Source organism: Phalacrocorax aristotelis, chromosome 3, assembly GCF_949628215.1.
Source record: "Phalacrocorax aristotelis chromosome 3, bGulAri2.1, whole genome shotgun sequence".
Lineage (NCBI taxonomy): Eukaryota > Metazoa > Chordata > Aves > Suliformes > Phalacrocoracidae > Phalacrocorax > Phalacrocorax aristotelis.
In genome coordinates, this window is record NC_134278.1 from 26,189,429 (window position 1) to 26,214,340 (window position 24,912).

The following is a 24,912-nucleotide window of genomic DNA, read 5'->3' on the forward strand; positions in this document are numbered from 1 at the left end:
GCTCATGTTCAGCCAGCTGTCAACCAACACCCCCAGGTCCTGTTCTGCTGGGCAGCTCTCCAGCCACTCTTCCCCAAGCCTGTAGCGTTGCATGGGGTTGTTGTGACCCAAGTGCAGGACCCGGCACTTGACCTTGTTAAACCAATTAGGCGTTATTTCTTTTTGCCCAGTGTCAGCAAATTTTCAAAGCAGTATTTGTGTGTTCACTCCATTCTCCCCATGCCCCTGATGAACTGCAATGCACAACAGAGATTTCAGCTATGGCACAAGCTTTGACCCACATCTGCTATACTGCTGCATAAGCATGCTTACTTCCCAGGTGTACCACAAGGATTTAACAGTAGCCTTTAGACAGCCTTTAGGTGCTCTTTGTGTAATGACCTCTTTGAATACTAAAAGCGACCATACAATCAGCTCGGTTTTGGCATGATAATTTAACATGTGTGTCTTCAGTTGCCATCATGCTGTGGCAATTAGAGTTCTTCCCTATTCACAAGATCAGTTCTTAAGCGTTATCTTTTGCTCCTAGATATTCCTCATTTTCAAAAGCTTCCCCACCCGGAGACAAATCTAATTTGACCAAACAAGTTGGAAATTTTTAGAACTTTAATGACATCTTTTAGGCCAGCTGCTTCTTTTCTGTTGAAGTAAGGTCAGTGGTTTTTAACAGTGTAGTAATGGTAAGTTATATTTGGTCCTTGTTCATTAGGCTATGAGATGTCAGAGCATAGTGATCATTTAATTTAAAAAGTAGTGCAAGGTGATATTTAAGGTGCCATTGTCCAAGGAGAATTGCAAAACTCTGAATGCTTTTACATATTTTTTAATATATATAAATAATTTAAATTTTTCTATAAATATATAAAAAATAAGTAATTTTTCGGTAAAGTTAGATGCTGTTCATCAGAACAATGAATATGTGTCCCTCTGAAAAGGCTAGACATCTGGGGATTAAACAATTTATATGACTCCAAATTAACTTTAGCAACTGAAGCTGGAGATGGACATCATTATAGACAACTTAGAAAAAACCTTTTCTCAAATGCACCTCCATTAAAAGAAAATGAAGGGCAATCTCCAGCATTTTATTTGCCTCAATACCACAGCCAAGTATTGTAATGCCTTTATAAAGATCTAAGGTATGGCCTCGCCTGGCAAACTCAATGTACAACTGCAGTTAGAAGGGACGTTGTTAAAAAAAAAGAACATACAGAAAAATAAATGAGTGAGACATCTCAGGTATCAGAGAGCTAGCATACGAGAAAGCATTGAAAATATTGCATCTTTTATAATTAAGAAAAAAAGGCCCACACAAAAAAAAGAAGGCAATAAGCACATGAACAAAGAAAGATTGATCAAGAGTTTTGCTTCATTCATAAAATAACTGTAGATATTAAACCTCATTCTTCAAGGCTGGTTCCTTGTTCACTAGAGAGAGATCAGAATGAGAATCTGAGCAAAGCCATCTCTGCAAATAGGATTACAGAACGGCATGACTTCTTTGAAAATGTTATCATTGAGCTATTCCAAAACACACTACTAGAAAATGAGTTAATTCTGGGCTTAAAGGTAAGGTAAACATTTTACGGTAGGCTTAGGCAGTTGACCAGTTAAAACACACAGCTGTAAGGTTGCTCTGATTACAGTACATAAAACCTGTGATTACAATTTAAGGCATCTGGTGGTTCTGGTTGCTAGATTTTCATACCCCTTGTCACTGTGCTTGCAACCTTAGAAAGCAGTTATAAGTAATTTAGGGAATATGGTATTTGTGCTTACTTGAAAGCATGAAATATGAACAGCAATAGGGATTTATTTTAAGATTTAAAGCCAGTTTCATGATCTGACTCATTTATTCCTGCTTAGAGCAACATGAAACATCAAAATGATATTGACCTATTAAGTGGATTTAGAGCTTGTGGGTTTTTTCCCCTAAAAATCCTACAAAGCATGATTACAAAACCCCTTCTGTTCTTCCCTTCATATGCACTAATCTTCTCCCACCTTTATGCATTCTCTGCATGTACACATCATAAAATCTCTTCTGACCTGAACCAAGACATGCACTCATCCCTCTTTGCTTATATTCCCCTCTCTCTTCATCATACAATGCAAAACTGTAGAAAGTAGGACTTTTTACAAATACACAATTTTTTTTTTAAGTGGCAGGTGCTTACTTCATCTTTCTTCAAAGATGAATAAAATACTTACTTTCATCCATAATGCCCATCATCCCCCACTGACCTTAGCGAAAGCAAAATATATTCCCATTGCATACTCTCAGAAAGCAAGGCTCTTGGGTTTCTCTGAGAGGTGGAGTTGGAAGATCTTTTCCAGTGCAGGCTCCAGTTAAGGCAGCCAAGGCTGAACTTCCATTGACAACAATGAGGATTAGCAGCCATTTTGCAAGACTGCAGTTCTCTGTGGCACACTTTTTTGCAGAGTACTATTCATCGGCTCCTGCCAAGGAACCTCCTTCCTTTAGTAGCAGTAGCACACTCAGAATTTCTGAAGGGGGGGGAATGGTTTGGGGCATTTACAATAGGGAAGGGCACAGGGATCAAATGTTTCAGTCCCCATCCATGAGTTCAGAGGCTTGGCAGCTTGGTTGTAGAGCATGTCTGTCTTCTCCAGTATTTTGCTCAAATTTGGAAGGTGCAGCAGGGATTATTCGCCAGATTTCCCCCTTTGCCACATGACTATATATGGGAAGATAATTTTTAATATCTTTTTATTCAATAGCTGGTGTATAAGACTTGTGTTGATATACATTAACCTTGATTACATGATGGTTATCTTGGGCAAAGTAATTGCCACAACCTAACAGCTGACTATTAGTGATGCATCTTGTTTCAGAAATTCTGTTTTTGAGGGAGTAAGTCAATCAATGGATCTTATCTTAAGGAAGTTGCAGGGGAGACAGAAAGAGGTATTAGTACATTCAGATTTGAAAGAAGGAATAGTTAGTTGATAGCATTTCACTGATTCTTCGTGGGATTTTTTCATTAAACATTCTAAATTTTGTGTAAGACTTTGGCTGGCATGTATTCTTGAAGAAAGTATATATATAAATGAAAGCAGAGATGGGAAAAAGCATGTCTCTCAAAGTAGGCTTAAATTTCAAAAAGAGCTGGGAAAATTGAAAAACATAATTTCACAATTAAAGTCTGTAATATGGTTATGGTGATGCATTTTTCGAGAGGCAGAATTCTCTAAGGTCATCGGTTTGGGGCTGTCATGCTTTGTTACTTCAAATCATATAAAATCATAAAATTTGATGAAAACATTTTAGCTCAGTTGCCAAAAGAACAAGGACAGATCAATCACTGGAGCACATTCCAAAACATTGCTTTCATAGCCAAGATTGACTGTTTTTAAGCAAGCTTTAAATTGGCAAGAAAGAAAAAACAACATGCAGAGTATGCATTAAAAGAAATTTGTTTTCTAACCATTGGCAGAGACAGTATCAATCCTTTATGAAGGGTTCCCTTCATAGGTACTTATCAAACATACTTATTTAAATTAAGAGCCCTCCTGATTGCTATTTTATAGTTTGTGTCCATATTACAGAAAAAAATTTCCAAACTATCAATAACTTATTTGTGCATTTTGTAGACACTTTAACTTACCATTTTTTCATTTAAAGTTATAAATGAGGTCTTGCTTTTGTTCTCTGCTGCCAAATGGTTAGTCTGTACTAATTGAACAGTCATGTTCCTGGCAGCATTTATAGCTATATGAATACAAACAACCCTTCTTTGCCAAATGCTACCCCATATAAATGGTACAAATAGTACTGGCTGCTACTTTCATTTTATAGAATTTGTCAGTTATTGGCGTAGTCTTTCCACATGAAGTGGTGATTTTCTTAATGACTGTAATCTGATCCTATCAACTGTAACACTTCTTTTCAGAGAGAGGGGTCATGTTAATCATGAGTTTCTACATAGTGTTGTGTCCCCTAGAAGAAGGAGGCAAATGGCTGGAAGTGCACAATCCTTTGCATCCACCCCTAAGATCATCACAGTCTATCAAGATCTTTTTTCCTTGAATCAAATATGGATTACTAGACTAAACAATTTACCACTATCAGGGAATTAATCTGTAAGTGTGAGAAAATTCTAAAAGCATTGTTTTTAGGCTTTCTCACAGCTTGTCTACTGAAATCTGAAGATAATCTTTATTCTTACAGTAAAGCTTCCATTCTAAAACTGTACCTGCTAGGAGAAACAGCAAAGAGGTCAAACTTTATCTGCAGTCATGTCTCTATAGCCCTGTATTTAGATCAGGAGATTCACTGCATGAAAAATGACATTAGCTCCATAAACTCAGCAACTGCTATGCGTGATATACTGTATGAAGCTCAGCTGCATTTGGGTTGTTCATTCCATCTAACAGCTGATTGCTGGCCAACTGAGAGGTCATACATCTCCACACCCCAGCCACATGTTCCTGCTCCCTTCCTTGCACTGCTCTCACATTTTTTGTTGGACTTTTGACTAAGCCTGGAGGCACTAACCTAAAAGAAAACAAGGGACAATTTCCCATCAAGTTTATGGACTGTGGATCTCTCCTAGATGTCAAAACTAAGATAACAGTGGCTGTTGATAGTTTAGAAGAGTTATTTTAAGAAGTAACACGATTTAAAATTATATGCTGGAGTTTGAAATACAGACTTTGCATAATATTCTCCTAAGGATATCAGTGCATATGAGGATCATTATCTTCCTCTGATTGCAGTGACAAGTGATTGTTCTCCTGCTATTGATCCGAAGTTTTAGATCCTTCATATTCTTGGCAGTGGTGGTCTCCTAAATATGAAATAATTTAAAGAAAAGTAGCTTTCTTCATATTTTCAAAGAGGAAAACCAAAGTATATGCATGAGGTTTCCATGAGAAAATTCAGACATTGATTGTGCTTAGTAATTAATTTACAAAATACCCCAAAAGAACTTGCAGAAATATTGAAGAGGTGGTATTATAACACATATTGCATGCTTAGTCATCTACTGTCGACACAGAGAAAACTGCAGGAATAATGACAGAATCATAGATTCGTTTAGGTTGGAAAAGACCTTTAAGATCATCAGTTCCAACCATAATCCTAACACTGTCAAGTCCACCACTAAATCATGTCCCTAAGCACCGCATCTACATGTCTTTTAAATACCGCCAGGGATGGTGACTCCACCACTTCCCTGGGAAGCCTGTTCCAATCCCTATTTTGGTAAAGAAGTTTTTCCTAATATCCAATCTAAACCTCCCCTGATGCAGCTTGAAGACATTTCCTCCCATTCTATTGCTAGGGACCTGGGAGAAGAGACCAACACCCACCTCGCTACAACCTCAGTTCAGGGAGCTGTAGAGAGCAATAAGGTCTCCCCTCAGCCTCCTCTTCTCCAGGCTAAACAACCCCAGTTCCCACAGGTGCTTCTCATAAGACTTGTTCTCTAGGCCCTTCACCAGCTCCATTGCTCTTCTCTGGACATGCTACAGCAACTCAAGGTCCCTCTTGTAGTGAGGGGCCCAAAACTGAACATAGTATTCGAGGTGCGGCCTCACCAATGCAGAGTACAGGGGCCCGATCACTTCCCTACCCCTGCTGGCCACACTATTCCTGACACAAGCCAGGATGCTGTTGGCCTTCTTGGCCACCTCGGCACACTGCTGGCTCATGTTCAGCTGCCTGTCAACCAACACCCCCAGGCCCTTCGCTGCCAGGCAGCTCTCCAGCCACTCTTCCCCAAGCCTGTAGCGTTGCATGGGGTTGTTGTGACCCAAGTGCAGGACCCGGCACTTGGCCTTTTTGAACCCCATACAATTGACCTTGGGCAATCGATCCAGCCTGTCCAGGTCCCTCCATAGAGCTTTCCTACCCTCAAGCAGGCCAACACTCCCACCTACCTTGGTGTCATCTGCAAAATTACAGAGGGTGCACTCAATACCCTCATCCAGATTGTTGATAAAGATATTAAAAAGAACTGGCCCCAACACTGAGCCTTGGGAAACACCACTTGTGACTGGCCACCAACTGGATTTATCTCCATTCACCACAACTTTTTGGGTCCAGCCATCCAGCCATTTTTTTAGCAAGGGAAGAGTACACTTGTCCAAGCCATGAGCAGCTGGTTTCTCCAGGAGAATGCTGCGGGAAATGGTGTGAAAGGCTTTACTAAACTCTAGGTAGACAACATGCACAGCCTTTCCCTCATCCACTGAGTAGGTCACCTTGTCGTAGAAGGAGATCAGGTTGGTCAGGCAGGACCACTCCCTACTTAGTGAGGCCAGCCTTCTTCCCTGCCATTTCATCTTTCGGCACATAGGGTCAGCCTGCTCCTGTGCCTCTTCCTTCTTGAAGAACATCCAGCCTTCCTGGACCTCTTTGCCCTTCAGGACTACCTCCTAAGGACTCTGGACAGTCTCCTAAACAGGCCAAAGTCTGCCTCTCTGAAGTCCAAGGTGGCAGTTCTGCTGACCCCCCTCCTTATTACTACAAGAATCAAAATTTCTATCATATCACGATTGCTATGCCCGAAATGGCCTCCAACCATCACATCACCCACCAGTCCCTCTCTGTTTGCAAGAAACAGGTCCAGCAGGACACCTTCCCTAGTTGCTCATTCACCAGCTGTGTCAGGAAGTTCTCTCTCACCCACTCCAGGAACCTCCTAGACTGTTTCCTCTCTGCAGTGTTGTATTTCCAGCAGATGTCTGGTAAGTTGAAGTCCTCCACGAGAACAAGGGCAACCGATTGTAATACTTCTCTCAGCTGCTTATATAATATTTTGTCTACCTGTTCATCCTGGTTGGGTGGTCTATAACAGACTCCCACCATGATATCTGCCTTGTTGGCCTTCCCCCTGATTTTTACTCATAAACACTCAACACTGTCATCGCCATCGTTATGCTCTAGACAGTCAAAATGCTCCCTAACATACAGGGCTACCCCACCGCCTGTCCTGCCTTGTCTATCCCTTCTGAAGAGCTTACAGCCATCCATTGCAGCACTCCAGTCATAAGAGTCATCCCTCCATGTTTCCATGATGGCAACTATTTCATAGTTTTCCTGCTGCACAATGTGTTCCAGCTCCTCCTGTTTGTTGCCCGTGCTGCGTGCACTGGTTAGATGCACTCAGCTGGGCTATTGATCCTGCCATCTCTATTGGGGGAGAAGCCCTAACTCCTAAGTGACCATTCTCAGGCGCTTCCATGTTTTCTGATACATCAATAACCCTTGCATCTTCACTGCCACATGCATCTTCACTGCCACATGCATCTTCATCCCCCACGTCCACTGAGATGGCAGATTGATGGACCTCACTAGCACACACTCCCTCAAACATTGGCATGCCACGTCCAGGCTTATCTCTAGCGAGCCTGTTTTTATCCCTTTCACGCTTCAAATCTAGTTTAAAGCTCTTTCAATGAGCCCTGCTAGCTCCTGTGCAAAGATCATTATCCCACTTTGAGACAGGTGTACTCCATCTGTTACCAGCAGGTCTGGTGTCATGTGGACTGACCCACGATCAAAAAACCCAAAATCCTGCTGGTGACACCAGGCTTGGAGCCAGGTATTGATCTGCTAGCTCTTTGTGTTTCTTCCCTCGTCATTCCCTGCAACTGGAAGGATAGAGGAGAGCACTACTTGTGCTGTCTGTAGTGACATATCTGTATTGCTTTCCTCTAATTTTTGCTTTGAATTTCCAAAAGGGGAGTAGATCCAGTAGAAGGCCTAGCAACAGAAAATACAACATTTATAGCTAGGCATTTTTTTAAAGATGCATTGAAGCTACAGTGTTTGACATATAATAAGCTGTTAAATGCTTTCTGAGTTCTTGTTCTCGCATCCCTACTGAAAAAGTCCTGTGCTTTATTCAAAACTTATCTCTGTGAATTTAAACCAAAGGAACTTAATCAGCCCTCCCAATACCAGTGGTCATCATCCTGACATATTATTCCCTAAGATGTTTAGTTTATACACAAAAGTGAGCAAAATGGAAAATGAACTTAAGCATCCATAATCAATTTTGCTTAGTTCTAGAGACTAAGAAAATCTCTGATGAGTCTCATCAGTTCCTTTTCTGAATACTTTTTCAGACTACAGATGAGACCTTCCTACTTCTCATACTCCAGATGTCTTGAGTTACCTTTAACCCAGTAATGTTTGGTCTTAGTTGCCTGCCCTTGTTTCAGAGTGGCAGTGTTCTTTGGATCGTGGCCACGTCTGGTTTCTTCATGAGTCATCTGAAGTAGAATTTAGTCCATAATTTGAACCTTTTTTTTCAAACTCTGTGCCAATGTGCAACTATCACATTGTTGAAGGTCATCTATATATGCCACAGAATCCTTAAATTTCTGATTCACAGATACATTTTGGTATATAAAGACAGAAAATACAGTTTGTCAAAGACTATTTTAACAGACTTCACTTTCAATTAAAATACTAAATATGTAAATTTTTTATCTGTGGTGTAACTGAAGTCTGGAAACTAGGAAAGTTTTCTTGGGATGAGACTGTCTTCTTGGATCCTATGCAACATGGATAACAGTGAAATATAATGTTTTCTTCTTTATAAAAAGAAGAAAACAGTGTCATTAAATAGGGGAACACAACAATTTCATCACAGCAGTTCATATAGGCAATATGAAGCCTTTTATCTACATATATATGCCACACATGCTGCTGAATGTGCATGTATGTAATGAATGGAGCACAATATTGCCAGGCTCTCCATGCGTGCTTATATTTATGTTTCTGCATCACTGCAATGTATAGGTGTTATGAAGACAAAATACTGTAAAAATTTCAATTTTGCAGACAGTTTTGTTCTCTTGAAAATAGCTTTTCACAATCTATCCATGTTGCCACTGCTTAATGTTAGAATGAAAATGGAAGAATCACTATCCCTTCCAAGATCCATTTATCTTGACAGACCTAAGGGAAGACGTTCTTAAGGTCATTGCATCAATTCCCATCAGTCAGACCTTAAGCTATTTTAAATTAGCTTTTAATATGTTTTCTATGTTTTGTGAAAGTCAATTATCAATTTTAGTGGTGTGTAACCTTTGGAAAAAATTAGTACACTGCAGAAGAAAAAAGCAATCATGTCTGGAAAAAAGACTCTTTAAATTGCCTTTTTTTTCCTTTTTTTTTTTTTCCTTTCCTTTTCCTGGGGCAGGAAGTCCCTATGGACTATGTGTTGTTTCTCAAGGAGGGAGAAAAATCTTTTGGGAATGTATATGGGAATGCTTGAGATGTCTCTATGCTATTAGCTTCTTACATGCCTCATCGAGCATGTCTGCCTGTCCAGACCTCCAGCTAAGATTTTTCTCTTATCTCATTTTCCTGTCAGCAGACAAAAGGTGAAACATCCTAAATGAATACTAGCTGAAAGTGAGCTGTGATTTATAGGAAAATATTCAAGCTAAAATTGTGTAATAAAGTACTAAAGGTTTAAATGCTAACTCTTAAAATAGTAAATACAGACTTTAAAGTAAATTAGATGCAGGAGATGGTTCAGTTAATGCCACTTGTGCACCAAATGAAAGCTTACCAGCTTATTCTCATGTATGATTATATCTCATTTAGAGGAAGCTGTTTGTTAAGCTTTTATAATTTATACTTTCTAGCAGAAGGGAAAAAATTCTCCCCTTCATTGGGAATAACCTACTTGAATAAAAAGCAAGTATTTCATTAATATAACATCTAATTCAATTCATGAAATGCCTAATAGTCTGTGCAAATATTTAGGAAGAATGATTTTCACTGTGTTCTTGTCTGGAAGTATTTTGTTCTTAATATTAAAAGGTATTACAGCATGATCATACTTTCTACTGTATATTTTGAACTAACTACAAAAGTTACAATCAAAATAATGACCTAGAAAAACTAAAAGAGTGCATATGAAAAGGGAGGAGACTTTGAGAGCTGAAACTATCCCAAAGGCTATCTTAGAGTTGAGCTCCCACGATTCCAGACACTGAGCTTGCTTTGTACATGTCATATGGCACTACTGCTTTCCTAACTGTGCATGCATTTTCACATGGTTTGTCACTTGGAGGATGACATAGGTTCTTTATACTGCGTATGATGCATATACTTTATATGGTGCAGAGATGTGCATTTTTTAGGAGATGTGAATAAAATTGCAAATGAAAAATATTATTGAGTTTAAACAAAAAAGGGTTACAAGAAACTAAATAGTAGCCTTGACAAATCTTTTGATAGTCTGAGTTTCTATTTGGGTAAGGAAATAATTTAAAAGCAAAATTTAACAACAGTATCTTCAGAACTAAAACCCATTATATGGTGGTTACCATTCTCATTAAGAGTTAAGGATATTCATTAAGGCAGTAATCTAAGATTCTGAATCACTGTTTTTCAGGATCACAGCTAAGTGGTATTTCTCTTAGAAATCAGGGAAGGAATTCTTAAAGTTCCCATTAGTCTAAAAATAAAGAATAAATAAATAAATAGTCTGAGTCATGAATGGCATTTTGCCGAAGTTCAGTAGCACTGAAGCCAGGAAGACAAGAAGCCAATGATGCTTCTGCCATTCACTGAAATGAATGTAAATATTCCTCATTGTGTGTAACAAGTCACCAACATTCAAAATTAGGATTTCTTATGTATGAACAGTGTAAGATATACTGCTAATTGACACTAGATTTTTAAATAGTAGGTTATAGCATTGAGCTATGATTTCACAAATTGAATATTCAAACTTTTTGGAGACAAGCCTGCATGTTTTCTGTCATATTTTGTATTTGTATGCTACCATCAGTGAATCAGGGCTTTACCAGACCGGTAAAAAAGCCCCCACTAGAGTAAACATGTGCTAAGATCCCAGATCAAAAGTAATCTTTTCCCATTTGCATATTTTTTTCCATTGCACTAAGCAACAGACACCTGAAATGAAAGCTGATGGTAGGGGTAATTAAGACATTTTTCACAAAGGACATTGGCTATGTAACCTTATAAACTTTATGAAATTTTTAGCAGATTTGTATCTGGTACAGATTTTTCTTAAGAAAAAAATTTATCTTTTTTCTCTCAATTTACAATATCAAGTTAATTTCATTACGAATTCGTCTTTCAGCAGAACAGCCTATTTTACAGAATATCTCATGACGTGGCAGAGCAAATCATAGTGTAATTTTGGGAGGAAATATTAAGCAAATGCCTCTTTTCAAAATATGTTATTGGGGAGGTGAAAACGAGCTGGACATTCACAGTCCATTCTCAGCATTGCTTTCTAGGGAAGCAGTCATCTTGCATTCCACTTCCAGCCAGAAGGAAGAATGATTCGGAGTTCAAGGATCAAACTAGTTAGGAAGCTGTGGAACACAATTAGTCCATTTTGTAAGCCATAAAACTGGGTGTCTCCTGTTTCAAAGCTGTGTTCAGAGAGCATCTTTCAGCATGAAAAACCATTAAATTTTTTTTAACTTCACAGATAAAGGAAACTGAAAGCATTTCAAGTAGTTCTTAAACTTTGCAACATATTGGCTTCTAAATATAGTTTATGGAGCTTTTATAAGATTTTTTTTTTTATTGAAGAAGAACCCTCAATGATGATGCTACCGAGAGAGAACCAGTCACTTGAGCTAAAGGCCTGCCAATTTTTGAATGCTCAAGACTTTGAGACAGTACAAGTACACATCAGCTGTTGATTTCAGTTTTGAAGGACTTAATTTCTCTACTAAGAACTCACACACTGATTTCCTGTACATTTGCAACAAAAAAAAAAATTAAAAAAGGTAATTTCCTCTCTTAGAGTGCTGTAGTTCTTTTTTTAAGACATGCTGCATCTTTCTCTCCACTGCTTCCATTGGTAATAAGCTAGATGGACAGGGGAGTTGGTGTGTCTGAAAAGCTGATAGATTTTCATCACCAGACTGAAAATTCCTCGCTTGCCAGACAGACCTGTCAGAGAACTTCCCTGATGTTTCCAAAACACTGAGCGGGGGAAGCAGAACCCCCACCCAAAATGGACGTGACTGTGACTACAGAAAGCACTAAGTGTTGCCTTACGTAAGGGAAGCTCTGGTGGTCACCTCTGCTTAGTTAAAAAACTGAGTGCCTTGATATGTTCTTGTCAAAAGCCACTTATTTATTTCCCTTTGCTGTTCCATTAGCAGAGTTAAGTCTTTAAGGCAAAAGCTTCTGAGGAATTCCATGCTTGAAAGATAAACCAGGGAGCTACTATGTTAAGAGTGGACAAACACAAATATTTGGAAATAAGATCAGCACATATAGGCAGCACATTGCAGAAACAAAATGTAGCGATGCAGAAAAAAAAAAATTATGTAGTCCTCATGAAAAATACATTTTTTGCCTCAATAGCTAGGATTATCCATCTAAAAGTGGGCAGTTTAGTTTGCTGGAACACAACCAAGAAGAAAAGTCTTTCCATCCATTGCTTCCAAAAGTTCCTCTTTGTCTCTGGTGCCCCACAGAGCGCTCAGGCAGCAATGGAAAGTCACCTCTCAAGCTGAGTTCCAGTCAGTGCTCCTGAAAGCCTGAAGCCAGGCAGCTGCCAGTTGGTGCCCTTCTATGAAGACCAGAAACTGGAGCCAGATCCTCTCAAAACAAACGAAGCTATTGGCATTGGTTATAATAGAAGAGGAGGAAAGCTCAGCAAAAAAATGGCTGAGAACCAAAGCTATGCTCTACAGGATGGGTATTTTATAGGAGGAAACTGCCCCCATCTGTCAAGATCTGATGGGGTGGGCCACTGAAGAGGGAGACTTTTACATGCATTTTCTAGATACTCCCTTGGATGCAAGACTCTGCTCTCAAGATGAGTAACTACAGCTAGCAATGGAGAAAGTACAGTGTTATTGATACTGCATGCAGCTAGCCAGAAAAAGAAGCTGTCTTAATACCAAGGAGAGTATGCATGTAGGTGGGGGTTAAGAAGGAATTTAATAATGAGGACAAAACAATCCAGAACTGAGAGTCCTGAATGACAAAGTACATAGAGAAAAGGGAGTTCAGACTGGACAGCCAGGAAGCTGAATGGTCTTAACAAAGGGAAAGAAGAAGGGAAAAAAAAAAAAAAAAAGAATCTTTGCGAGCGGAATTTTAAAAATGGATGTGTCAGGGATAGGAATTCATAAAGGCAGTGGGCTGCAAAAGGGGGCTGGAAGACTGATCTTAAAGACAGCTGAGGGAAGGAATTGTCTGGCTGGCTTGAAAGTTAAAAAACATTGTGAAGTTGGAAGGAAATTCACTGAGGAAAATGGTGAGTGCGAAGGATGACTGGATGAGACTCTTGGGAAATGTTACTCCCACATGGACTCCAGAGGGACAAGAAAAGGAAAACGTTTTCCTTGTGATTAAAATTATCGCTCTTTTTTTTCTATTCCAATAGCGGCCTTACTAGTTAGAGGTAGTTCACATGAACTAAGCCTTAAAGCACCTGTCTGATTTACTGGTTTAATCTATTATCAACTTCAAATAGTTTAAAAAAAAAGTTTCACCTTTTGAGTCAAATGACTGTTTAGATACATCAGATGAAATCTCAGTTTCACTAAGAAGTCAGTGGGAATTTTTCTGCTTGCTTAGAGTGGAGCTAGGTTTTTGTATACTGTCCTCAGAGCCTTTTTAAAATAATAAAGTTTACCGTAACAAAGAAGCTGAACTCAAGACATGGATTAGTCTTCTCTAGATGCAAGTCAAATAAACTTACGTGTCAGGGGAAAATATTAGGGTATTATTAACTATATTTAAACTTTCTTCCGTAGCTGGTAAACTGTAGTTGTCAGAATCCTTGCTTGTACATGGTAAGATTTCAGCAGGGCCAGACTGTTTATATTTGTTGTAGTTTATACTCTAAGGGTTAGGTTATTAGTCTTGGGGTTTACCTTCTAGTTATATGAACTTTGTTTCACCATGTCAGAGTAGTTTTCAGAAAACATTCCCAGTAAAGTTCCAGTAGCAGTTACAACAGGTTTTTTTAATTTACTATTACTTTACAGGCAATCATTATATCTGACAGAAAATCTGGCATCAGGATGGAAGTTTGACATAAGTGAAAAACACAGGGATAGTTAATATGGTCAAAGTTCAGACCTCACGCAAGGAAGTTTAGTTTTATTTAAGTCAGTTCCTTAGAAGCAGAAAAATACAAGATTTTGTCTGGTTTTACTCATTCACTTAAGCTGTCTTTTGCCTACTTTAGCCATTTTTCTTGAAGTTGTATTAAGAAACTGGAAGTTGGTGTTCCCTTTGAATAGTTGAATTCCCTATTTATAGAAAAGCTTTCTGAAAAGAAAAGCAAAAACATGAAAATTGCTTCATTAAGTCTTCACCAGAGAATTTTCTTAAATACTGAATTATCTGAATGGCCAGGATATTTGTTAATGCATTAGGAAAGTATGGCAAGTGTGTTTCCTATTGCTACATGTATTTCAGTCTTGATGTGCAGCTTTTTGATTTTGAATGTTGACTTTTTGCATAGCTGATGTGACAGTTGACAGCTGATACTGTGGAAAAATAAGGCTACTGGTTCTTGACCGACTGGCACATTCTCCTTTCAGGGATGGTTTATATTTCACTTTAAAACCGTGGGTTTGAACTACTACTTTGCAGGTGTTTACACCTTGCAAATGGAAACTGGGGAGAAAGTTGCTGTACAGAAGCAGCTGTCCAGAACATAATGTTGTAGTTCAAAGGAAAGGACCTAAAGAAAGTATGTGAAGTGTCTTAGTAGATCACTACAAGTTCTTTGGAGGAAGAGAAAATGATTTTTAGGTGCCGTCTATCAAAATTAAACCTCTCAGCCTATTCAAATACCTCAGTGTAAGGCTATGCATCAGGTCATATGGTCAAAGGCAGGCTTCCGGTACACTGACGTCATATCATATGTAGGGGAGCTGCTGGTGGGGTAAGGGCTACGGCTATTGCCCAGGAAATGTCCTTTCCACTGAGCTGGGTGTCTCCCCATTCCCACACCCTGACGGAATGGAACAAAAGAGGCTTTTTCCTTCCAGAATCACGCACGTCAGGTGTAGGCCTGACCCAAAAAGCAAGCATAGAGATGAAGCTGATATCGTGGGTACGTGAGGTGAATGACTCTTAAAGCTTGCAGCGTGAGAACGAACAGGTCTGCAAAGCTGTTGTTTGAACAGGGTTTAATACACTGCTCAGTCATTTTTATACTAGAGATTTGGAGAAGATCCTACCATTTTTAAATGGATACAATTTTTCTTTCTCCAAAGATGAGCACTTTTAGTTTTCTCCCTGTCAAAAAGTTCTATTAAGCTCAGTGATAATTAAAGAACAAACATTTGCCTGGTGCGTTTTCATGTGCTTTTGACAAACACTTTATTCAAAGAGCATACTAAAACATTGCTTCTGAAGTAGCTCAAATGACGACAGTTGTGTGATTCTGTAACACACCAGATGCTCTAATATACTAGTTTTGACTTTATACTGATTTACTCTGGTCTTCATGTACGCTTTTGCACAGCTTTTGAAATGCATATAGCTATTTTCAATTTCTTGGTAATTACATTATTAAAAGGTACTACAGAGTCTAAAAATTGAATGCCTCTTAAAGAATTTCAGTTGCTAACATTGAGAGAGCTGTAATGTATGAAGCAAGGCTTTTTTTCCCCCCTTCCAGAAATGGAAATAATAAGATGTCATAGCAAGCTAGTCAATAAAAGTCTGCTAAGATCTCAGCTGTGTTACCACAATACACTGATTTTAATCCCTAACCAAAATCAATGACAGAAAGTTGATACGTTGTTCCCCAGAGGATAAAGGTGCACTATATAGTTTCTTTTTTTTTTTAAGCTCTGTCATGATGCTTGAGCCCCAAGTACAAATACAAAACTGAAAAGATTATTTTTTCCCTATAGTATTAAAGGGAGTTTGAGCAAAGTTAGGACACTATACGCTGCTTGGGTTTAACAGGAATCTGTAGAGGCAGCTGAATTAGAAAGTAAGTTGCTGTCGTCTAAGAATCCTGAGGTATCCGCTCATCTAGAGAGGGAAATATTTCACTCCTTACAGCTTTTGTGAGTAATGCAACTCTGAAGAATACTAGGTTTCCATCCATACTTTTACTAACCGAGAGAGACATTTACAGTGAGAAGGTTGCATATTCTATCAGCCTTCTCTTTTTAGCGGTGAGACCTTGTAATGACCTCAGTAGGCTCCTGGAAGATTATTAGATAAACTGATAAAGCTTTGTATGAGCAGTATAAAGACAGCAGAAAAGTTCCTGTAGCTTCCCTCTCTCTGTCCGGACTAAGCCATAACGTGCTGGAAGTTGGAATGAGAACAGATACTTTCTAATCATGTGATTCTGTGATATATTTGCTGAGCTTTGTGAACAACATCTTAATTTTAGGACTAACCTGTTCCACAAACAGATAAAAACTAATATGATTTTCAGTAATTATTTGGAACATAGTAAGCATTTTTTTATAAAAGGCATTTAAGGAGTAGTAATGTATCTTCCTAGGCAGCTTGAAAACTGACACAGTGAGTGTTTGCAGAACTACTGAGGTGTGGGATTTTTTTTTATACAAAACATGGATCTGGATTTTGTAATCTGAAGAATTTTCCTCTGAGCTCGGTTTACTTAGAATAGACTTCAGGTTCACCAAACAGTATTTAATTTATTCTCACTAGAGAATAAATACAATTCTTTCTTCCTCTGCCCCATTTTCTAGAGATATGTCCATTAAAGGAAATGAGATGATCACAGTATTTCCAGTTGTAAAGCACTTTTTAACTTTTTGTGTGTGCGTGAGGTTCTTTGGTTCAATTTGTTCCACTGTGGAATGTGCCATATCTCTAAGGCATTTCTAAGTATTAAATTACTGTGCCATACCCTTTTTTTCCATAGAGGCTTAGCCCTATGAAATTATCTGACGCTCCTGTTAATTTTTTCACCTGTAATTTATATTTGGCTAGCCTGAGAAATTCAAAGAATAAAATGGCAGATAAAATTGTGCCTATTTCTGAAACGTCTTATTCAGTGCCATAGAAACTCTCAGTTTCTTGACGGTTATATTGATAGTTATGGTCTACTGTCAAATTCTTTTTTCAGTGGTTTAGCTGTGAGAGGTTTCCTAGTGAGAACATTTGGACTACCAAAATATTTTCTCTGGGTGACATCCTTGTTTCATATACTAGTACATATACAAAATATTTTTTTGTTCCAGAGACATCTTCTCCCATTTTCCCTTCTGCAGTTCTTACAGGTATCCTTAAAACTCCCGTCAGAATCTTATTGCTAACTAGATGCCAGAACCTTTTTTCTCTGAAGTACAACTTGCATCTTCTCCTCCAGTAAGAATTTTTTTATTATAAGGGTGATGAGACACTGGAAAAGGTTGCCCAGAGAAGTTGTGTATGCCCCATCACTGGACGTGTTCAAGGCCAGATTGGATGGGGCGTTGAGGAACCTGATCTCGTGGAAAATGTCCCTGCCCATGGCAGGGGGACTGGACTTGATTATCTTTGAATGCCCCTTCCAACCCAAACCATTCTGTGATTCTATGATTCTGCCAGGATGTGGCAATGGGGAGACACCAAACTCTATGGAAAGGCCACCAGTCCCGAGTTGACTCTTGTGCCTAAGCTGTTTTAAAAAGTGGGAAGCATAATGTTTGTCTATATATTCATGTCACATTTGCAGCCTAATCCACATTTCTACTTTCTACCTATTGTCTTTTGATTCTGAGGCTTACAAACTTTAGTGCCAAAGTAGTATTCCAGGATGAGGGCCGTGCAGCATGCTAGTTTTTGCAACTTCTTCAGAAATGCTGATAAATCTGCCTCTTCAAGGGGGATTTCTTTTAAGTTTTCCATTCCTCTATTTCTCTTTCTTCCAGGCTGAAGAGACAGGCTGAACTTTACTCTAGGGAGCTAATTAAGAGTTGTCTGATGAAACTCTGGGTTTGCTAAGCTCCAGAGAAGGATCTGAGAGTAGCACCCCTCTGTTGTAGACCTAACCTAAGGTATGAAACTATGTCTTCTAAATCAGTTGGCAGCATTTTGCACGTCTAGCCTTATAATAATGGTGAAGGTGGAAGAGGACAGTCTTACTTTTTCCCCATCCTGGCTTTCAGCCAAAGCTATGTAAAATCCCATGAAATAATGGATGCAACAGGAGGTTCTTGCATTAAAGTATGTAAAATTTTGTTAAATAAATAATGGTTACTAAGCTGCCTTGGTTTACTGTAAGAAGTATTGTAAATCAAGTAATGTATAATATGGTATATTTTCAGAAACACAAATACTTTAGTATGAGAAGGACAGGATAATACAGTCACTGAAGATACTAGGTGTTGTATTTTGAAGGTTAGAAATGGGTATCTGTGTCTTCTGGGCAAAATTCTGTTCTAAGCAATACATACACGATAGCTTCTTTCTTGTGCTTAAGAATCAAGCAAATGATATCAGTTGTTTCCCTTGGTAAATTATGTGGAGATGCACATTATTGAATTTGTTCATACTTAACAACAAAAAAAGAGCAGTAACAAGATAAATGTCCGTAAAAGAAACACCATTCTGACCTCAGCCTCTATGCAAAAGCTTCTAAGATACTCTAAAGGTTATGCTGTTACGTTTTGTATGTTAAGTGGGTATGCAAACAAAAAGGATTGGCAACTGTCAACTCAAGCATCTCCAGGCTCATTTCCTATATGTGCACATGAAGAAAGAGAAAAAAGAAGAAAAATAAAGGACTTGATGTCAGTAATTAATGGAGAAAGTCTCCCAGTTTGCTGTTTGGACCAGGCAAAGATTATAAGTTTACAATCATTTTAGTAACAAAGAAAGTACATGAAAATGTATCTTGAATGCTAGTAAGAGACTGGTTCAGTAAAACAACCCTCTTTATCACATTTTTTACTGGTAATATCCTGGAGATGGCAAGCTCTCAACTTCAGTTTTGTCTTGTAGGTCTGAACAAGAAAATTTCTCGTCCTCTTTGTTGATTTTCTACAATTTCATACCTGTATCACCAATTTGGCATTTGTGGAACGATGCAGAAATAGTCTTTACAACATAGTTTTTAAACACATGCAAAAGTGCCATTTCAAATCCTTTCGCAGAATTTTACCTACAGGAGATATAACAATAAACTTCATAGATCATTTAAAGTAGTGTGGAAAGTTCATCCGATAACATGGACTAATCTGAAAGTAAAAAAGCATTTTCTCTTGGGTCCTGCCAGTACTCTTTTGCTTAGCAAATACATAGCTGATAGACAGAAACAAGCACTTTTCACAATAAGTGAAAACAGATGCATTACTTAAGAAAGGAATGCAGCTCTTGATTCAGAGTCAGAATCATCTCTCGCGTACTTCAAAATCCAGCACTGTACAATATATTTGTCCTTATCCATTGTGTACAGATGGTTTTGGGTAACGGCATGTCAGAATATCTTTTTGTATTTGAGATATGAATACGACAAGAATTATAACCTTTCATTGGCAATTACTCATGAAAAATTATAAGCATTCATTCCCATACATCTTAAAACGTCTGGTTTTGTTGTGCTTAGAGAATATATATATATATTTTAAATTGACAAAGGGTTTTTAGCTTCCAGGATAATATGACAAGGAAAAACAAATCTCAGTTCAGAGTATCCATCCAAAGATGCTGCATCTCTATCAGCAGTGTCCCCCTCCCAGTCTGCTGGGATGGTTCAGGATGAAGTTCTGGTCTTAGGTTAAAAATTGACTCCTGGCACAGACTTCTATTTTCTAGTCTTTTGATCTGCTGATAAACTACAAATGAATTACCTCTATTCCATATGCTGTAATCAATTTGATCTTACATTGTTTTCAAATGTTTATAACAGGGAAGACTAAGAAAGTATCCTTTTACACTGTTGCTTTGAACAGTCATAACTCCTGAGTCATGGGATCTAGTTGTAAATTAAAATTAGCATTTAGTTATTTCAATGTCTTAATACCTGAAAAAAAAAAAATTCCGTTCCTTGAGTAGAAATGCTGTGAACCAAATGGTAAAGCTGCCATTAGTTCAGGTAGAAATTGGTTTAATTGTGGAACTTACAGGAACTGCCTGTCTTCTAGGAATATCTGAAAACCTGATGTTTTTATATTAAAAAAACTCCAAAGTATAATAGCCAACATACATGTCTACATTTAAAATTTCCAGTCTTGTATCTCAGCTGTTTACCAATCTGCTATCCTCTCTAATTAACTGAATTAAATTAACTCTCTTATTACTGAGAGGTTTTTTTTTTCTCCCTGCCCACAAACACATCAAAAAAACAAAAAAAAACCTTACACTTCAATATACAAATTGATCCCAAGGTAGAGAAAGTCAAAGAAGAAAGTTCATTATGGGTATATTGCTGCACAGTTGATCTAGGGTTTTGGCCTTTGTTCTACAGCATCACTTACTGGCTTACTGCTAACCACTGGATTAGGTGGAATAGTCATTTATTCTAGTATGTCATCTGAACGCTTAAACATAATCTACTTTTGAAAAGACATTCCAGTTTTATGTATGGTATGTGCAGTAGTGGCATAAGGCATTAATAACAGTTCAGATTAAAAAAAATGTGTTTTCATGAAGCTGCAATCTCTAGCAATTGTAGCACAGTCTCTTCTGCTCCCTATGCAGGAGCAGATCAGAAAAGAACCTACGTAATTCATGTTCTTCCCATTGTGTTTGTCCATTAACGAGATGAAGCACACACTTCCCATGCTATTCCATTCATACAGCCTAGCGTTCATTCAGAAACAGAACGTTTCCTTTAGTTGATGGATTAAAGGCAGGAGGGGGGGAGGAGTGTAAAAACGTTTTGGGATGTGCAGTACTTCAAGAACAACATTTAAAGGTTAACCCACACTAAAACCTTGTAAAGTGTACACAACCTCAAAACAAAACAGGTGCTGCTTCTTAAATGAGCAAAACTAACTTTTAAAAAAGCAAGAGCTAAAGCAGCTTTTTGTGTAATTGCTGAGAAGTTAATGTGAGATTATTTTTTAAAATCAGTTTCATTACTTTCATTATGGTATAAAAACTAAGTTAGCAACTTTTTTTTTTTTTTGCTTGCCTTGATTAATCTGGTATTATACTTCCATAAGTTGAAATACAAACCTAGGAATGTGTATTAGTGACCTTAAAAAAACAGCAAGTAAACTCTGTAAGCAGCTTTAAAGGTTATTGTTTGCTTTTCATCTTCACTTGCAAACCAGGTGTCTCTAGCAAAGCAAATCTGAGGAAAAGCTACTTTTGTTGGAGTCTCTTCGTGAACAAAACAGATGACATAAAGAGCAGGTGTTAAAATAGTGAAAAAGGCAAACAGCAGATACTTTACAGGATGTTTAGCTGTGGAACAGCTAGGAAAAGATCAGGCTATTCTAAAGCATCTTACTCAGAAATCTTCGCTCAAATAAAAGAAACATTCCTCTGTCTTGTAAAACAGAAAAACTGCCTTTTGATCCCCCAAAGAATGGGTTAGATCTGCTTATCCTATTCCTCTTGTAGCTGATTTCCCAGGGACTGACAGGAAAAAGCATAGTTTTTACTAAATAAGGATGCTGGAATTTGCTTACTGGTTTCTGTTTACCTGATGCCACTTAGGATACTGTGTTTGCCTACTTAAGTGGCATTTAGCACTGGAGTCCTGTGTGTGATTTTACTATTTATGTTAGGAAATTGCTTAGCAGCTGAGTAGATTAGACTGTTTTACTTTGTGTGTTTTTCATCCTGCACTGCACATCTGTTAATGTTGGTCTTAACGTTACAATAGTGAGCATTGTAAATTAATAAGTAGAAAGGTAAGTATGTGGAGGGAAGCATGTTTGCCTGCGAGATTAAAAAAACCAAAAAGCTACTGAACTGACAATATTTGAGTGTCTAAATTAAGCATGCTAAACCCATAAAGACAGATTTGGAGGCCCACACTGCAGCCTTCAAGCATAAGCACTTTGGATTTAGCCTTCAAGGTTCATTTTCAGGTAGATTAAAACACTGTGCTTTCTGCTTTGAAGTGTGACTTCTGTTTTCCACACACAAAAATTCTGTAGCCGATTCTGTTGGTTATATGATGCTAGTTCTGTAACTCCGTAACTGATGAGAGAAGTGAACCCTAATGCAAAATTATTTTATAGTCACGTAAGCTTAGAATAAAGAATCGGCCGCTCATTGTAGACAATTGTGAATTCTCTCCATTTGCAACAAATATTTCATTCTCTATAAAAAAAAACCCTGTGACATCATTTGCACACTTATTTGGAGATAGCATGTCAACTGCTCGGTTAAGTCCTCAAAATATTTATTGCTTAGAAGATAGGCATCTTGGTACGAGACACAAACACTCATAAATTTACTATGCAATTAAACTATACTATCACACTTTTTAAGGTACCAGTGAAGTAAAGGTTTATTAAATCAAAATCTGTTGAACTGTACAGCATTTAACTCAAATGAGCTTCTATAAGAATGTGGAATAGCGATCAGGTTTATTCTCCAGTAGTACTAAGAGCCTATGCAGTACACATTTTTTTTTCTGTTGTTTCAGGTATAATTTTACAAATCTTGCCACTGTGGCAATAAACGTGTCCTTTTCCCTGAGTTACAATGGAGTTGCATTAAAGGAGCTATGGGGCATCTGCAACACCTTTTCCAGAATATTTTTCCCTTGAATATTGTATATTTGCGTGGAAATGTCACAGGATGTGAAGGATATCCGCTAATGAGCTTTCTTGAAATTCTATCACTTCACTAGGCTAATTTCTCAGCAAGTCAGACTTGCAGTCCTTGCTGAGAATTACGGTTCTTTATCAGTGGGCCTTAATGTTAATTTCTACATGCAAGTTTGGAAATCACATTTCAAACAGCATTTTTCAAACATGCCTCAGATAAAGGTACTTTCTATATTCTTTAAATAGAGATACAACAGCCCTTGTCAGTTAATTTTAAGTAAGTAGCCGATTCTTTCAGAAATTTCAGGCACGCTCGCACGCCGCCTGCGTATGCGGTTACTGTTTGTCCAAGTGACTCAAATGTAAGGACAAACTTTAAAGCATGAGCTCTGCAGAAACAGTGCAGTTCTCTGTTCCTTTCTGGTCAGTAAAATTATGTTCTCGGACTTCAAAACAACTTTTTGACTGAAAGGTAATTCCAAAATTTAGTTTGGATAATGCACTTTGTGAATTTAGAAACCATTAGGAGAAAAAAAAAACCTGCAATGAAATAGATAAGAGGATGCTGCGAGCAAGATTTTCAGAGCAGAAATGGTATTATCCTACCTTCATTAGCCACTGAGTGTTGTTTTCCATGATGTTTTCAAGTAGTTGCAGTCTTTGAACTGAATCATCATAATCTAAAGGTGCATCCCTTTGCACTGCGTTGGACACGTAAGAAGTAGAAGATCGGCAGTTGTCCGTCTCGGGCAGAAGGAAGGTATAGCTGCATGACCCGTGCTGAACCTGGTACTGCTTCTTGCCTATCGCCTCCATGCTCTTACTAAAGGAGTTGTATCCTGAAGCTAAGAAAACACTGCAGCCCCAAAAGAAGTAAACAGTCAGCTGCATTTTAATTCCTGCCGTAACCCCGCAAACCTAGAGTGCTTTAGTGCGCGAGCGGGAGCCCAGACCTAGCTAACCTGCGCTGAAACCGAGTGCTCCGCTGCCATGTGCCGCCTGAAGGAGGGCTGGGCTTTTCGCTGCGCTCCTCGCGAGCTGGAAGCGTGCCCTCCTCTCCCCAGCCGCCGTGCCCGGAGCTGTCAGATGCGGAAAGCGAGGAGCCGTGCCCTTGGCGGGGCGGGATCCGGCCCACGAGCCGCGCGGGGGCCGCTCCTCCTCGCCCGTGCCGGGACCGCCCGGCCGCGGTGCCCGAATCAATCCCTGCCCGCCCCTATGTCAGCAGTTGATAAGAGCGGGCAGCACATGTGGAGCGGGGCCGCTCCGCCTCCCGCCTCCGCCGCTGCCCGCCTGCAGGGGAGGGGACCGCGACGGGGACCGGGAGAGGCATTTGCGAAGCGCGCTGGCGGGAGCGCGGGCGCGGGGCGGCGCGGGGCGGCGCGGGAGGGCGCGGGGCGGCGAGAGGAAACCCCGGGGAGGAGCCGGCAGCGAGGGGACCCCTGCGAATTCCTGCAGCGCGGCTCTAATTAAGAAGTTCCTAGACAGAGCAGCCGGTTCCGATAGCCTCCAACTATGCTTGTAAATTATTTGTGGCGGTAATCATTTTTAAACACCGACCAAAATAATTAAAAAAAAAAAAAAAAAGTTCCTGGGCTTGCTTGTTCTTCTTAAAGAATTTTCTTTTTTAAGTGTGCTGAACCAAGATGTAATTTCGTTTGTGCTTAACGCATTCCGTAATTACAGAGACAGACACTGTCCCAAGCATACAAAAGCAGGCTTGGGCACGTCCTGGCAAAGAGAACAAGAGAGGGGGGTTTAATTAGAAGTTTTCAGTTGAACACAGACTTTGTACTTGACTGAATCCCTGAGATGAACGCTTGGGTTTAGGCATGTCTTTCAAGAGTTAAGCGTTTTCAAGCTTTTTACTTTTAAGGCTTTTTTGTCCGTATTAAATGGCTAACTTTGGAAGTGCTAACATTAGCAAATGACAAGTCAGCTGGAAGAGGGAACAGCTGTCCAGACGCGGTGGCAGCAAGGCATGCCTCAGGAAGGGGCACGGCTGAAGAGCAGATACCCGATCGGCTCGCGCAAGCCTAATTCCGTGCCCTTGAAAATACCTGTAAAAGGTGAGGGAAAAACCTAATAAAGTAAGTATTTGCAATGTATAGGAAAGATTAAAAAGGAGCTTCCCCCTACTTCCCACTCCTGTGTTCTCTGCAATGACCAGTGACGTTGAAGAAGCGGAAAATTACTAACCAACTTACCAAACCCTGGGAAAGACTTGATTCCACTGAAATTCTGGAAAAGCTTACTTCT

At 39.1% G+C, this 24,912-nt stretch overlaps 2 protein-coding genes across 9 annotated transcripts in view; one reads left to right on the top strand and one right to left on the bottom strand.

Moving 5' to 3' along the window:
- ANGPT2 (angiopoietin 2) overlaps positions 1–23,934 on the bottom strand; it is a 48,197-nt gene extending 24,263 nt beyond the window's left edge. For 2 of the 4 annotated variants that reach the window (XM_075086945.1, XM_075086943.1), the window contains exon 1: positions 23,263–23,901. In XM_075086945.1, coding sequence (XP_074943046.1) covers positions 23,263–23,547 — 285 coding nt within the window. In that variant the 5' untranslated portion in view covers positions 23,548–23,901. Of the gene's footprint in view, positions 1–23,262 lie in introns of all 4 variants that reach the window. The other 2 variants (XM_075086947.1, XM_075086946.1) reach the window with 2 other exon arrangements.
- MCPH1 (microcephalin 1) overlaps positions 1–24,912 on the top strand; it is a 146,579-nt gene that overhangs the window by 81,638 nt on the left and 40,029 nt on the right. The window lies entirely within an intron of this gene.